Source organism: Oxyura jamaicensis, unplaced genomic scaffold (assembly GCF_011077185.1).
Source record: "Oxyura jamaicensis isolate SHBP4307 breed ruddy duck unplaced genomic scaffold, BPBGC_Ojam_1.0 oxyUn_random_OJ71665, whole genome shotgun sequence".
Taxonomy (NCBI): domain Eukaryota; kingdom Metazoa; phylum Chordata; class Aves; order Anseriformes; family Anatidae; genus Oxyura; species Oxyura jamaicensis.
The window spans coordinates 10,584-27,288 of record NW_023310633.1 but is presented as its reverse complement, the minus strand read 5'-3'; the positions used below and the strand labels follow the sequence as shown (position 1 = coordinate 27,288).

The window sequence follows — 16,705 nt, the reverse complement described above, 5'->3', positions numbered from 1 at the left end:
AATACTTTGAATTTGTAGCAGGAATCATACCGCAGTGTATTCCTGAACAACGCTCTCCGGTGTTGGACCCAAAACCATGTAAAAGTCCAGAATTCCCCCAATTGTGCGATACGTCAGAGCTGGTGTTGGCTGGAATGTCACGTCTGAAAACAGATCAGGCAGTGAGGCAACAAATGCCTGAGTAAGCTGCTATCTCAGGACCTGAGCTTTAAAACATGTGGAGAAAATAGGGATTTTTATTTTTATTTTACCCATTCCATTGCTGTTGAGCAAGAGAACTCCATGGGCATTGCCGTCTTCTTCAAGACCCATGTAGAACGGCTGGAAACCATATGAATTCAACTTGTACTGCAAAAAAAAGGTAATTTTTATTGTAATGACGTCATGAACCTTCTGCTTATTTCCATCTCCCAAGAAATTATACTTTACAAATAAATGATCAGACACACAACAGCCAATCAAAAACATTCAAAATTGTACTATGGTAGATGTTGACCAGGAGCGATCACTGTCAGCCTCAAATTTTGAGGTCAAGCTACACAAAATTTGGAAGGAGGGAAGCAAATATATTACTGCCTTTAAAAATGGCTAAAAACAGCTTTTATAGGAGAAAACTTTTCTTCAAGTATTTCCAGGGAGCCTGTAGCTTCAAGGCAAGCGGCTTTCCCTTCTGTTTTTATTTTCTCAAGGTGGTTCAAGACCAGAGCTGGAAATTCCAGCTAAAATACAGCGCTGCTACTACACAATTAATGCCTTGAATTTTATATATATATATATATATATATATATATAGAAAAAATGGAGATTTGTCGTCACTTACGCCAGGAGGCTGGTCCCTGGTGAACATCCCCCACGTGTGCCAGTTCAAGTCCTGGCGATACGTGGTGTGCTCGGTTTCGCCGAAGCCGTACACGTACTGGGAGGCCAGGCGGGTAGAAATCTGGATGAACATGTCGCTGAACGTGAACGTGGGCAGCTGCGAATCCCAGCTAGAATGAGGCAAAATACAACAGAATGGTGATTTCAGCGTCGTGCATGGCTGGCGACCCCTCCAAGGCCAACTCTTTTCTAAACGTCTTACTGTGCACAAAAGTTGGGATAAAATTGCTTTGGTTATCAAGAAAGTTTAGAGAACATTAGGAGTTTATTATTATTATTTATTGAGTTTAATTTATTTTCTCTTTTTTGGGCAGATCATTTCAAAACAGACAAAAATCAGCGTTTTTTACTGTTAAAAACTCAGTTACAACCCAGTAGAGATCCTCCAATGACTGACGTAGACGTGGGAGGCTGAATTACAGAACAAATCACTTACTCTTGTTGGCACAAATCAACTCAACCTGCAATTAAATTCTGATTAAAGAATGGCAAAAAATATTTAACTTGAATAGTGTAAGACCTCCAGCTGTGAACTTCATTGTTTTAGGGCTGGTGCGTGCTTCACTGAGGAAAGAAATTAATCTTGTTTGATTTATTAATTGCCCTGTTACTGAAATAGAGAGTTCTGTTTTCCTCTGGGTTAATTATCTCAGAAAAAGTTGAGCGATTGCCAATTTAGCAGAGTTTAGCTTTGGACAGATGTGGGCATTTATTGGGATGGATACAAAAACTTATACGTGGCATTATGTATGGGAAAGTAAAGTTTTTGTAGGGAAATTAAAAAAATATAATAAATAAAATTATTTTTTTTAAAAAAAAAAAAAAAAAAAGAGGAAGGGAAAAGGAAGGGGTGAAGATAAAATTTCAACTCAAAATCCTGACATGAATGGAGTGAGCGTGGCTTACAGAACGGTCCCCGTGCTCCTGCGTCGAACCTGGATCCCGAACGGCTTTGTCTGGACCGTTACGTCGTAGAGTCGCTGCTTGGCTGAGCTCGTTGGGGTGCTGGGGAGATTCAGCGGGACCGGCACCTCGTACCTTTTATTTGCGTAATCATAAATCTGTGCAGGGAACATGAATTCAGGTCAATGCACGTGGAATACAAAGAAAAAAGGATAAATAACCAACCTGTATTTTCAGAAATTCAGGATAAAATAGCAAAAGTAGTATTCCTACTGAATTAGATAAAATTAATTTACATAGTATTCCTATGGATTGATAAAATGAATTTAAAGACTGGAAGACTCCAAGTCAGACACCTTTTTCAAAACCTTGCCAATAACTATAAGAATTAATTTTTAAAATTGTAAATTTATTAAGTGTTTTCCTTCAATACGTATTCCTTTCTCAAATTCCTTCAAAGTATTTGTGCTGGAAAATAAAGAGCAGTAAGATTTTATTTTGGACCAGGAATGACTCTTAATTATTTAAATATATTAAACGTATTTTTAGGTATGATGGATTTCACCTTTTTGGTTCATTTTTTAATCAGTTTTAAGAGATTCCTCTTTGGGTTTTCTGCATTATGTAGGATGAAACGAGTCGATTCAAGACTTTATTTCTGCTTGTTTTAATAACATGCCCTATTTAGAGTTATTTTATTAAATGTAGAGTAATAAATTATACTCTAAATGATGAGGTATTAAAGACTCCAGAACTGATCATATCAATTAAATCTCTTCAGTTCCAGTTCTGCATGACCTCCCATGTATACATAGACAGTGTATGTTTGATCCGTGACTCTCCAGTAGAAAAAGTGGGATGAAATTCCTCCACAAAAAAAAAAAAAAAAAAAAAAAAAAAAGATATGGCCTAAGAGTAATAAACACTCTTTAAACTGCACAGAATTGGGCAGAATTGTGCGGAATCACACAGAATCACTTGGACTGGGAAAGACCTCCAAAGTCATCAAGTCCAAGTGTTAACCTAGCATTTGCTTAGAAGTAAAACCATATTTTGATGAGTGTGCACTACCCGCACAACACTAAAAATGTCATTCTGAGAAATAAAATGAATTTGGCTGGCGGAGGACCAGAAACTGGGAGAAATACCTTAAACTGGAGCATGTCGTTGCTGTGGTATATCACCTCCAGGCGAAGCGTGCTGATGGGTGATGTGGACCTCTCAAAGGCCCTGGCCGTGGTGTTTGTGTAGGTGAGGTTGGCCGCCAGCCCCGACGCCGTGTATTGGACATCGGAGATGGAATAACTGTTGTCAGAGCCATAATAGCAGTAGGGAATGTTCGAACCAGAGGTGTCTTCCTGAAAATGCAAGCACGTGGCCAATTAGTGAAGGAGTCACCTGCTTTTCTTTTTAAAATTAGTTTTAAGCAGCAAGGATTCCAAACCTCTTTTTTTTTTTTCTTTCCAGATAACACACTTTTGTCCCCAGTGTTAAGCAATAAAGGCAGATGATTATTATTATCCACACTGTTTTAGAAATAATGAACTTTTTCGAGTCAAGAATTCTCCCTCAAATTATTCCAAGTGCCATCAGCTCTCAATAATCACCATTTCTCCTATTTGTACAAACAAATCTACACCTGCTCATTGTGTTTTAGCTCCTAATGAGTATTTTTGCATCTTTTTTCACCAAATTCAAGGCCTCATTCAACTTCAAGAAAACATTTTAAATATACCCAGTTAATAACTTGGCCAAACGTGCTTCTGCACGAAGAGCCAGTCCCAAATATCTAAAATTCCCCAAATATTCCAAATAACAACAAATATTTCTAATAAGGACAAATTTCAGGCCATTCATCCACCACTCCAGCCTGTCATCATGCCGTCACTGTCAGCACAACCATGCAGCATCCAGAAATAAAACCTAAAAATCTCCAGGAACAGGAATTATGGTTCAGATATATCCAACAGGGACATGACCCGTTACATTCACAGAAAGAGGAAGATTCCTTAGAGATTCAAGGATTTCTTCTCATTCTGGATTTCTAGAGGAATTGCATGTAGCTGAATATGTTTCAAGAATGGAAGCTTAATATTAAAAAAAAAAAAAAAAAAAAAAAAGGCAAAAAATCTCAAAACCGATGCCTTGCAGGTCTTGTTGGCAATGGCAGAGCCCAATGAAGGTAAGAATTTCCTCTATTTTTTATAACTCTATTATTATTTCTATAATAATTTATAGAATATATTTATAGAAATAATATTTTCATTTTTTCTAATATTTCTATTATTTTCTATAATAATAGAAATACACCGTTATAATAATATACACTATATTATTATTATTTACTGTATTTCCCAAAACACTGGATTTTCTTCTATTTTTCAGACTTCAGAAGTGGTTGAAAACAGCTTCAATGAACCACAGTTTTCTGAGGTGATCTGGCAGAAGGACAAATGGGACTTTTCTTGTAAAGTAAAAGAACAAAAAGAAAGTGATGATTCTTAGAATAAGACAAATCTTTACTTACAGCCCAGATGCAGCCGCGTTGTTCGCATAGTTCCTTGGTGGCCCCTGCGCTGGGATAACAATCAAATTTTTCAGAGGCGTGGGTTCCTAGAGTCCATCTTAATGAGTACGATTTGCCCAAATCAAGCTGGAGCCCTTTTATAACAGCAAACTATAAAAATTAACAATAAAGCAATTAAAAATTTACAATATTAACAATATTAACAAAAATTAACAATAAGTTGTGTATCCCATTCATTGTCTTTTTTTTTTTCTTTTTTAAGATCTGCTGAAACAAGAACTTGCTCAACATGACATTTTATGCACTCTAAATTTTCCAAATGTTATTTTTTTTTCCAAATATTAAATAATTTCATCTGTTAAATTTCACCCAATGTTAAATTTTGCCAAATTCACGCACAGATCTGGAAAAGCTCCAACCCCTCACCTCACACAGAAGCACACGAGGGCTGAAGAGAATCACACAGCTCTTGACTAAATGCTTAAGTTTTTTTTAAACCAATTGATTTTTATTATGTTTTATATTTACAATTTGAAAACTATTTGATTAAGTGGCAAAGGCGGCAGATATTATCTACCCTCCTGCAACATTAACTAAAATTCTAAATCTCTTCTCCCCCCCTTATAAATGTAATTGACCCACATAAATAATTAACAAACATTTTTTTGTGCACAATGTCTGAGGGCAGATCAGATCTGCCACCTAAATACATTAGTTTAATGAAATTATACTTTATTTTTCTACAATAAAATATACAGATAATAAGAAGCTACAATACTACTGGCCTCTGTCCACTGCAATATGTACCCAGCAGATATAATATAATATATATATATTTATATAATTACATATATATTATATTTATATATCTAATATATACCACTCCAGAAAATTTCAATTCCAGTTTTCCTCCCACTCTTTACCTTGTCTGTAGGATTATAGGTGATGTTATGAGAAGAAACTTGCTCAATGTTGTTCTGCAGCACCGTGACCGTCATCAGTTCCTGCTGCAATCCCAAAATTTTGATTTCTTCGAACTTCAGGTTGTTCGGGTCAGAGTAATTGTTGTTTATGATGTTCATTTGCAGCGTGTCCTGAGAAACGATGAAATAATTGCATTGAATTGCCAATGTTTCCCCAGATTTTAATTCCGCTCTTCTCCTCAATCACTGGAGATATTCAGCTTCATTTTTTTTTCCAATATACAAGGATTTCTTTCAAGTTGTCAGATTTTGAGATTCACAAGCATTGTGTTAATCTCCTTTCAAATTCTACCTGCTGATTGTTTTACAGCTTTTCTCCTTTATAGAATTTATAAATTCTATATAATTCTATAAATTCTATAATTCTATATAATTCTATAAATTCTATATAATTCTATAATTCTATATTCTAGAATTTATAAATTCTATAAGCAGGTGTTTTTTCTCACTCTATAATATGTCAAGAAATTGGAATTTTCCAATTGGAATTGGAATTAATGAAATTGAAATAATTTCATTAGCAATAATATTTTGAAATATTTGAAATATTTTTGAAATATTTGAAATATTTTTGAAAATGGCACCTCTTAGACTTTGCCAAATACTCTGTTTCTTAATAAGTATTGTAGGGAAACAGGGAAAGGAAAAAAGAATACCCATAGAAGTTTAACATTGGAAATGAAAATTAATTTCTTTAAAACATGTATACTTACATTGGAAACTTTGAACTCATAGAAAATGTAGTTTCTACTGCCATCAGAAGCTAAAATACAGAAAAATAAATTTTGGTTGCAGCACAGAATGAAAGGTATTAATGAATAAATAAATAAAATGCATTCTGCCAATTTTCATCTTTTGTGAAATTGACCCAGGATGTCAATATCCTTTAATTTTCCTGAAATCCTGGTGATTTTTATTTTAGTCTTTTTTAAGTTTAGGAATTACCTATCAAGTCATGATATTGTATGTGGCAGAATATATCTTAGATGTGGGAGCATGAACTCCATGAAGGTCAAAGAGGCTTCAAAAGCTCCTGAAGGATTTAAGTATCCAAAATCTTTCTAATTAAATGATAAAAGGATGCCTAAATCCTCAGAAATTCCTTAGAAAATTCAACATTCTTCATTCTCCAAAAATCAAGGTTAAAAGTAAAAAAGTAAAAGTAAAAAAGTAAAAAAAAAATAAAAAAAAATAAAAAATAAAAAACATGAATATGGGAAGCAGCCGCCTTAAATTTTTGGTGTCAATAAGCACACCTTTTGTGTTAACGACATTTTTGCTGACCTCCCCAGGAATTTAACTGATTCCAAAAAGGTCAGATATGTGAAAGTTTTCATCTTTAACTGAATTTTCTTGGTGAACAGGGGTCGTGTGGTCTTGCTCCCGCTGAAACCCATTCGGGTGCATATCAGAACATGTGTGCATACGCATGGATGGGCATCATGAACATGTAGACAATCTTCAAGGACCCTTCCAACCCAAAAACTCTACAACAACCCTACAAATATTTTTGGGCCATTTTTTCCTGAACTAGCAGCCTGTCAAGACTCACGTGCGGATTCTCCATCGTCCCAGAACAACTCCCCAGTTGCTGTGTTGTTGTCATCCAGAGCAATGATCAGTCCCATGGGATTCTTACGGCTGTGGACCAAAAAAAAAACCCCGCAATTTATTAACAAATTAATTTTAGATGTGCAATAAACAGCTAGGTCATCTTTAATGTTTATTTTAAGAGTATAGAGTTCAAATGGGGCTTCAAAACTTTGAGAATTGTCTTGTGTTGGTCCCTGGTTATCCAGTGCTTACGTGTTTGGTGATTGTTAAGTAAAAGAATAAAATCCACTGGAAGCTTGCAAAAAGAGAAAAGAAAGAAAAAAGAATGAAAAGAGAAAAATCTTCTCTAGTTAATTATTAGAAATATTACGTCATTGGTCATGAAAATGAGTGATGACTGTCCTTAATTCCCAACTTTCAAATGTTAAATACTACTAGATAATAATAGTGCTAAAATGCTAAATAATAATTATGCTCCAAATAATACTTTTTTATATATTTTTTATTATTTTATTATATTTTATTTTTTTCCTGAAAGCAGATGGCCCCGAGCCCCTTCCTTGAAATCCTATTTTCCTACCAGTTTAGTGAAGAAAATATTCCGCCCTTGGACATACCTCGTGACGGTGGTGGTCGCTGGCTGCTGGGTAGGAAAAACGTAGCCACCTCGCAGGTGAAGCCCCATCCTGTCCGCAGGCAGGTAGAGCTGCGTTTTCTGCTTCCTGACAGACAGTTTTGTGCCCTTGTGGACAGGGATGAAGAAGAATTAGGTGGCATCGCCCACTGCTGTCTGAATTCCTTATTTCTTCTTAATTCTGCATTTTTTTCTCTCTAATTCCTCAGTTCCTTAATTCTTCTCATTTTTGTTTCTTTTGAATCAATTCCCAGTTCCTTAATTTTTCCTTTTGACTTAATTCCCAGTTCTTCTTTTTACATAATTCTCAGTTCCTAAACTCTTCCTTTTACTTAATTCCCAATTCTTTATTTTGTCTTAATTCCTAGTTCCTTAACTCTCCCTTTTGACTTAATTCTTAATTCCTCAATTCATCTTAATCCCTCTTTTTCTTAAAAAGTTTCAGTCCTGAGAATATCCATACTGCTGCCAATGGTCCCAAAGTAAACCAGCAGAGATCACTATGGTATAATGCTAAAAATCAGCAACTCTCCACATTTCTGTACCCTATTTCCTTACCGTTTCATAATCGTACCAGACAGCATCAGGAATATACGCTTCAATTGTGTCCACCCCCTATAAGGCAAAAACAGAGACAAATTTCATATTTGAATGCAAATTAATCCAATAAGCCAATATTTCCAAAATCATCAGAAAGCTGACAATGAGAAAAAAAATCTGATCTTTCTCTTTACTTTTAGGCTGAGAAACGATATTGTCCCCAAACTCAGAAAATCGGAAGGCAATTTCAAATTGAATGAATAAAATAATGAGGGGGATAGATGGCCAAGGAATTTAACTTGTTGAGGGGATTCTGCTGCAATTTGCTGTAAGAAAGCTGAAGTTTGTGGTTTGAGGTTCCTTGCAAATTCATGATGGGAATTGATATCAAGATATCAAATAATATCAAATAATAATCAAACATCAAGACAGTGAAACCTACTTGGTCAAGTACGGGGCTAATGAGCAGGCCAGGACCCCACAGGAACTGCTTGTCCACGCTCCACGTTGCTTCATCAGAATAAAACCTAAGCAAAAAGGAAAGCAGTGGCATTAATTGCGTTTAATCTTAGGTAGATACATAGTTTATTAATTTAGTCTGCATTAATTACGCCTGTGCATTAGTGTGTCTGGGTGTGTTTCTTAATGTAGTTTAAGAGCTTCAAGAAAATAAACAGGAATAAAGGCAGGAAAATTAAATTTGTAAAATAGACATGATGATGGAGAATAATTTAATCAGCTGCTAATGAAATTTCATAGCAACTCTTAGAGTAATCGATAATTATGATGTGTGTGCAGAAATTATTGATGGATTTGATGACTCTCCAGATTACTCTAAAATGGTATTTCAAAAATCAGACATTGTGCATATTCCAATGTGCAGTATCTTTCACAGACTAGATGTGGTTAGAATTCTTTCTAGGAAGAACAGATTTGGGATAGAATTCTTTCTTTCTAGGAAAAAAGAATGGATTTGGGAACATACTCGTGCAAAACTGGCCGTGCCACCGTGTCTCCTTGAGTGTGAGCTTTGTAGAAGAGCGTGTACAGGTAGGGCAGCAGCGTGTAGCGGATGTTCAAGTAGTGCTTTGAGGTATTCACCAAAATCGAATCGGCTCCAAAGTAGGCAGGATCCTGGGGCTGAAAGTAATCAAAAACCGATTTTAATCCCTGTGGTCTATGGGGTGCTGCCAAAAATCAGGGTGTTGTGGCAAGCACAACACATTTGCAGCAAGGATTAAATACATTATTTGCAGCAAGGATTTCCTAAGCATAAGGTTGCACCAATTTCAAACCAGTCTACTGTTTAACTATTAGTGGTAGAAAATTATTTTTCAGAATTCAGATGTTATTTTCAGAATTCTGAATTTATTTTCATAGATTTTGAATTTATTTTCACAAATTCTGAATTTAATTTGGTATCAACTACCAGAACAGATATGCAATAGCTTATCACAAGATGAATCTTTGTAACAGGATGTACAACTTACTTTGCATAGTTCAGTATTGTGATTCCTGGAAAATGGGTAAAATGCTCCTACTTGCATCCATCGCCGGCAAAGTTCTTCTGTGACGTCATCAAAGAAACCACAAATATCTGCTCCAATCTTAAAATAAAACCAGAAATTGTTGAGCACACGGCACATCTCTACCAAAAATCCTCTAAATATACGGAGACTTTTCAATTCATCCCTAATTGCTACCCAGGGTCTTAGAAACATTCATCCCATTTCTACATTTCTCCCAAAAATCTCATCTGCACCTAAATTTTGTATTTACCACTGTGTTTTCCTCTGTTTGAACCCTGGAATTTCTGGAGATATTACACGATGTAGCCAGGTAGAAATTGACTTTTCAGTAAATACTTTTCAGCCCAACTTCTGTGCACGTGGAATTAGAATTATTCAAATATAGGTCCTACAGAAAGCTAAACCGACTCCAAGCTAAAACTGCTCATTGGTGCTAATGTGCATAAATTAGCAGAATAGTACCAAGGTCACAGAAATTCCAAGAAAAATGCCCACTTCCTGGAAAGGGATGTGGGCATTTCATTAATAATTGCATTTAAAGAGTTTCCCAGAGGTACGAGGAGGCTTGAAACACAAAATCCTATATTTGATATCCATACACACACATATTCAATAGAGGGAAATTGTGTAAAGATAAAATCAGTTATTCCCGGGATGAAAATGTTTAAATAGACTCCCAAAGGGATTAATTTAAAGTTTTGAAGGGTGGAATTAGGTTGAACTAGATGATCTCTAGAGGTCCCTTCCAACAAAAACCATTCCATGGTTCTACGATAAGACATTTATGCAGATGGGCTTATACGTATCAAGCTTGATAGGGAATAATTTAAACATTTTGTTGTAAAAAGGTACCAAAAATGACCGTTTCATACATAAGGGATTCCAAAGAGCCCAAATTCCAGCATTCCGGGAATTGCCCATTTGAGCTGATCCCACGTGGCAGCGTTGTCTCCCAGCCAGTGTCCCGCGTACTTCCCAGACCCCGCAAAAGTAGACCTCGAAAGAAGGAAGCTTCGTTTCCCAGGAAATATAGTTTTGATGGCTCTGAAAAAAATTCAAAAACGGGTGGAATTAGGCAAAGAATAAATTGGGTATGGAGATGAGTAGATCCACCTACTGATCTATTCACTAGATCTATTCACTGATTTACAATGATATATAAGCTAAGGACAGAGACTCCCCTAATTTTTAAGGTGTCTATTAACTAAATTATTATTTTTATTAATTTCACTAGTATCATTTATTTCACTAGCATCATTAATTTCACTAACCTTAAAGAACCCTTTCACTTTTGCCTGCCAACCTTCATCACATTTTAACTCTAAATAACAAAGCCTGGGTCTCCTTTCAGCTTTGCTTTATGCACAGATCTTCATCACCCAAATCCAATGCTAGGGCTTTGAATTTTGACTCAGAAATTTAATTTGAATTTCAAAAATGTGATTTTTGAATGCCCATTGTAGAAAGATTGGAGATGCAGAGGTTTGACAATTCATATCGACCCCCAGATTGGGTTCCTTGGGAAGTGAATTGCCCAAAATTGAGGGCATTGGCTCTACCCTTGAAGGTCTTTTCCAACCGTAATGGTTCTATCATACTCTGATTATTATTATTTATTTATTTTTAATTTGAGATATTAAGAAGCCTTCCTTACTCTTGTGTTGACAGAGTCATGGAGTATCCAAAAAGGTTGTGGACATCATATTGTTTCCCCCAGTTTTGCACTGCATCCATGCAGAGAGTCTTGGAATACAAGAGTCGGTCAAGAACTCCTGCGACAAAGCAGTTTGGGAAATGTATTTTAATGGATTGAATTTAATTGTTTTACTTTTAATTACATACAAAGAAGTTTTCTGCCTTCAAACTTTCTGTATCTCACAGCAATCTGCGTAGAAAGCAAAATAATTCCCTGCACACTCCTAAGCATTGCCAATGGGATGGGATTTACCAGCCTGAGGCTGAACTTACACCAAATTTTCAATTTAATAAGATTAAATCCAGCTTCAAGCTGGATTTCACATGCAAGGAAGGACTCGCCCAAAAAATTCACCCCAAAATTTCTGAATCATTTGACCTGGCCATGACCATTGTCCGGCAATGATCAAAGGTCTGGCTTGATAAAGAATTTCAGTTCCTCTTTAGCATTGCCTGCACCTCTAATTATTGACATTGAAATAGTAGGTGATATAGATGGCAATAAAATGACAAAAGATACAATTATTATGTACAATTAAGGCACTGACAACCTACATTTATTATTCTGATGGGTGTAAAACAAGATATTATTTTCTAGTGAGCCATATAAACCACATCTTTGACCTGGCATTTGGTATATATGTACTTTCAGTCAATAAAAGTACTCAAAAAAATCCATAAAACCCACAGTAAAATCCCTCCATATCCTTTTAACTGACAACACAGTTATCCTGAATTTTTGCTAAAAGATTTTGATTTTATTTTCTAAAGACAGACTTACGGGGCGTGTAAGGTGGGTAGTTTAATTCATTTTGCTTACAGCCATTACTTGAGCCTTGAACAAAGTTGGCTACTTCATTCATATCCTGAAAAAAATGGCAAATTCCAATTTCAAAGTGAAGCTAAAACATTCCCAACACTGATATTTTTTGGACTTTCAGCCAACTATGTCATTGAAAAGCAACTTGTAGCTGCTGACCGGAGCGGACAAGAAGCACAGAAAATAATATTTATTATTTCCTCCAGCAACCACTACAGCAATGTATGAAATCATCAAAAAAAGTCTTTCTGAATGTCAGAAGGATGAATTTGGAACAAAGTGGCGATGGTAGGATTTCACCCAAACCAGAGAAATTGCAGCTTTTCCCAAATCCTGCGTTATTTTCCTACAAATTCCCAAATATTTGCACAAAATAAAAACAACCTACAGGCTGCGTGTTCCAGCCTGAAAAGAAAAAATGTCCTTACTCAGTAAAAATCCCAAATCCTACTAAAGGTGTTCACTTTTTCTCTACCTAAAGATATAGGTCATTAAAAATAAAAGCTACTGTAGGAATTATGATCACGGTCACCATCAATTCTTTGATAAATAAAATTATGCTGAATATGCCTTGACTGAAGGAAGCAAGTATCCAATGCATTAGGGTAAAATGTGAGGATTTTATGAATATTAAATAAAATTAAAAATTAAATGTAAAAAGTCCTCTGACGAAAACAAACAAACAAACAAAAAAATCAACAAAATGCCAAAATTCATTGAATATTTTAGAAGAGGTGTACAAATCCTGCATGAATTTCAGGTTATTCACAATAAACCTTTTTTAATTATTATTATTATTTAAATATATATAAATAAAACTTTTTATTTTTTTCAAAAAGCAAAAAATTGGTGAATTCCTTACAATCCAGAGCCCATCATATGGCACCTCCTTGTAAAACGCTTCACATTCTGACACCCACCACCTGGTGCAGGTGGGACTGGTGAAATCTGGGAAGACGGTTCTGCCTGGCCACACCTAAATAAAAAGGGAAAAAAATCAAATAAAACTTTTGATGGTGTTTTGGAAAAACAAAACAAAACAAAAAAATTCTGGGTATTAAAACTGAGAATTATTATTTTTTCAGGACAGTGTTGATACAGGCATCAGGAGAAAACTTTTGAGATATGGATTGCAAAAGAGTATTTACATTAGAAAGATGTTCATGTCTTGAATTTACAGTTCAAAAGTCATTTTTTAAGTCAAAATCTAGTTAAGCAAAATTGTGCAGTAAGTAGATACATTTGTAAACTTGTTCTAAATAAATTATCAAAGCACTAAAGGGGAAATTGCTCTATGATAATTGAAAATAAACTGATGTTGGCTGCCAGCATCTCCTGGCCATTTAAAATCTTTCTTTTCCTTTTGACCTAATGTACAGAAAATTGCTAAAAAATTGAAATATTTCCTTACCGCGCCAACTAAGGGTGTTACACCATCGGATTCGTTAATCCAAACTTTCTGGCTTTCTCCCCTCTCATAGGATGGGTAGGGCAAATCGTTCGCAAGACGCTCAGTGCTAATAGCTGGATCCTAAAAAAATGGGGGAAAAAAAATACAGAAAAACTACAAAAAAAAATTACAAAACTACAGAAAACGGTCATCCATTGTTATTGAGCCCAGCAACTCTAAGGATGCCAAGTGTAGCAATGTTCAATTATCCTGATATTATTTAAAAAGGAAAAATAATGAGTTTCTTTTGAATAATACAAAATAGATAATATTATGTATTTGATGTAATGTCATAGTAAAATATATGATTATAGTTATTACCAATAACAATAAACGCTTACCAGTATGAGAACATATTTTTGCCCACGGTCGTGCAGATAAGCTTGAAAATTAGGGAGGTCTGTGAATTTCACTTTGTCATAAGTAAAATCTTTCCTTGCTTCCATGTAATCAATGTCTGTGTATTGAACGTCCTGAAAGAAAAGCAGCAATACTTGACTCAGGGATGTGCTGCATTTTGATTAAAATCTCTGGAAAAGCAGCCAATACGATCAACTGGATGCCGGTGTCTATTTTTAATGGTTATCCACCAGTCTTTTTTTTTTTTTTTTTTTTCTTCCCCACAAAATTGGGAAAAATTGGCTCTTGATGCTGATGTTCTGTGGCTTCTGAGAGCATCAGAAAATCAGATATTGGGAAAAATAGATATTTTTGTTGTTTCTGCTCAATTTTGCTGCCTTCTCCATGAAAAGTCACATTTTTACTCACGTAAGGAAGTCCAACTGCTCTGTTCCGCTCCACAACTGCCTTCACCTCGTCCAGAGACCCATAATCATAACGACTAAGCTGAAACCCAAGAGCCCAATAGGAAGGCAACGCCGGCAATCCGACCAACTGGAAATTAAAACCAAAAATGGATGAGTTTTTTGGGTCTGATTCCCTAAATTTGCACTCCTCAGAGAGATTCAACTGGAGCGTGAGAAGCTGCATTTGATGTGATCCCCTTCAACTGTGAAGTTTTCCTATGTTTTTTTCCCCCAAAAAGCCAAATGCAAATGATGATGCAAAGAATGACATAACCATTGATACCCATTGAATTATTATATTATCCTTAAAAGTGTCAACTCATTCTGTTTGCTGACATTATACATACGTATTTGCTGTCTTACAGAAAAGAGTAAGCTCAATTTTTAATAGTTATAATATTTAATAACTTGTTATTTAATATTTTAATTCTCAGAACTTTAATGTTCAACGTTCACCACTCAACGTTGCAACACTCAACGGAATTATTAACCAAACATCAATAATGATGATTTTTGAAGAGCAAAGCCAAAGGCTGGACAACATCTGGCCAAAAATCAACCCTGACAAAAGCAGAATTACCAAAAGCAAACTGCCCAGGGCTTGGGCACCCCCGAGGGTGGATGCCTACCTTCACGTACTCCTGCACCACTTGCTCGGGAGTGTCGCCTACGAAGATGTAAAAATCCAGAATTCCGCCAATTGTTCTGTAAGTGACAGCTGGCGCCGGTTGCAGGGCGAACTCTGCAAGCCAAAAAACACACACAAAAATGACCTGGGATGTTTCCCAAATCTCCAATAATTGTTATTCTGATATGAGATGTAAAAAAAAAATGTTTAGCGGAAAATAGCAAAGGAAAAGACTCAAGGAAACCCCAAAGCATTACTTGAACTTAAAATGAAAAGTTTTCAGCTCCTTTTAAAAATGTTAATTATCTTAATTTGTTAAAATGTTCGTATTTACATTCCTTTACAGTCCAAAAAGAGAAATCCAACTTCTCCTCATGGAATTTTCAGTCTCAAAACACTTGAATATTTAAACTTCAGCATCCAGATAAGCACCATTTTCCTTAACTAAGGAAAATAACCATAATATGCCCTTAATTTTCATTCATTAAGGCAAATATTTGAAAGTGCTGCTTAAGCTTATATTTAAATTTAGGTTCTGATTTTAATCTTTTTAGCAAAACATCCCTGACCCCAAACAAAAATGCCCAGGTCAGTGGTCAACAAAACCTTAAGAATAACTGAGCTATTTGCATAGGAAACAAGTAAATCCTTGTAATAATGACTGCTGTTATACATTTTTAGACAACTCCTTTCAAAAAATTGACTCTTTTTAAAAAAACTGACACCAGCTCAGCAGGTTTGCAGTGCAATAGCCCTGCAGATCATCCAAAAAAAGGGATTTTTTTATTTTTTTTGCAGTGAGTAAAGCTGTGGAGAAGGCGTGCTTACCCATCGCATTGCTGTTCATCAAGAAAACACCGAAAGAGGCTCCACTTGTGTCTTCCAAACACAAGAAGAAAGTCTGAACACCATATAAGTTATCCATGTTCTTGAAGGAAAACAGAAAAGATTATTAAAGAAACAGTATCTCAAAAAATGTATCACCTGTGAGGTTAAACTCCTCTAAATGGGAATGTAAAATTTGCTCAGAATTCACCGAAAGCTTAGATTTGGGGAAAAACTGCCTCCCTTGCCAGAAATGATACCAGAAATGTAATTATTTATTTATTTATTTTTGCAATGTTACCTTGTCAAGGACTAGGACACTCTAGCAGATATTTCCTTTTTCTCAAAAAGCCCAAAAGCTATGAATAACTGTAGTGATAATTGAAAATTTCCCCCAAAGAAACAAACAAAAATGTATTCCATATGGAAAGCCAAACCAAAAAAAAAAAAAAAGAAAAAAAAAGGAAAAAAAAAAAAAAACAAAAAATTGCTTCTTGGAAAATGGATAAATTTGGGGAAAAAAAAAAAAAAAAAAAAAAATAAAGTGGGAGAAAAAATAAGTAGGAAAAAAACAAACAGCTGATAGAGCTATTATGTTTTGTAAATCAACAGCTGCCAAATGCATTATTTCCTGAGCTACGAGGGAAAGTGTTGTGCTGACCAAGTTTTGCATGTGGCGATGCACAGCCAAGCTGTTTTTTACTCTTTTTATCAGCAAACAAACAGTGTGAGATTCCGATGCTCGTGAGCTGATAGGCAGCACATTGCAATACTGCACAAATTGACCAAATCACTGCAAATATTGACCAAAAGCTATTCCACCAGCAATTTTACTCGGTTATATCTACCATTTTGCAATCGCATGCAGCACTCAGCACAAAAAACAACACAAAATAAAATAACACAAAATAAAATAACACAAAATAAAATAA

At 35.4% G+C, this 16,705-nt stretch overlaps 1 protein-coding gene across 2 annotated transcripts in view; it reads right to left on the bottom strand.

The window, feature by feature from the left end:
- Window positions 1-16,705, bottom strand: part of LOC118159695 (maltase-glucoamylase, intestinal-like) — a 34,489-nt gene that overhangs the window by 9,703 nt on the left and 8,081 nt on the right. For both annotated transcript variants that reach the window (XR_004747210.1, XM_035314258.1), the window contains 23 exons: window positions 15,777-15,876; window positions 14,950-15,062; window positions 14,283-14,408; window positions 13,856-13,987; window positions 13,476-13,595; window positions 12,927-13,040; window positions 12,026-12,110; window positions 11,204-11,321; window positions 10,422-10,593; window positions 9,511-9,627; window positions 9,006-9,160; window positions 8,463-8,547; window positions 8,039-8,095; window positions 7,464-7,588; window positions 6,845-6,933; window positions 6,006-6,055; window positions 5,233-5,403; window positions 4,310-4,459; window positions 2,931-3,140; window positions 1,786-1,940; window positions 821-989; window positions 252-348; window positions 31-143 (listed from right to left, as the gene is read on the bottom strand). Coding sequence is in view for 1 of the 2 variants with exons in the window: in XM_035314258.1 (XP_035170149.1) it covers window positions 31-143; window positions 252-348; window positions 821-989; window positions 1,786-1,940; window positions 2,931-3,140; window positions 4,310-4,459; window positions 5,233-5,403; window positions 6,006-6,055; window positions 6,845-6,933; window positions 7,464-7,588; window positions 8,039-8,095; window positions 8,463-8,547; window positions 9,006-9,160; window positions 9,511-9,627; window positions 10,422-10,593; window positions 11,204-11,321; window positions 12,026-12,110; window positions 12,927-13,040; window positions 13,476-13,595; window positions 13,856-13,987; window positions 14,283-14,408; window positions 14,950-15,062; window positions 15,777-15,876 (2,823 nt within the window). In the remaining variant the exon portion in view is untranslated. The remainder of the gene's footprint in view (window positions 1-30; window positions 144-251; window positions 349-820; window positions 990-1,785; window positions 1,941-2,930; window positions 3,141-4,309; window positions 4,460-5,232; window positions 5,404-6,005; window positions 6,056-6,844; window positions 6,934-7,463; window positions 7,589-8,038; window positions 8,096-8,462; window positions 8,548-9,005; window positions 9,161-9,510; window positions 9,628-10,421; window positions 10,594-11,203; window positions 11,322-12,025; window positions 12,111-12,926; window positions 13,041-13,475; window positions 13,596-13,855; window positions 13,988-14,282; window positions 14,409-14,949; window positions 15,063-15,776; window positions 15,877-16,705) is intronic.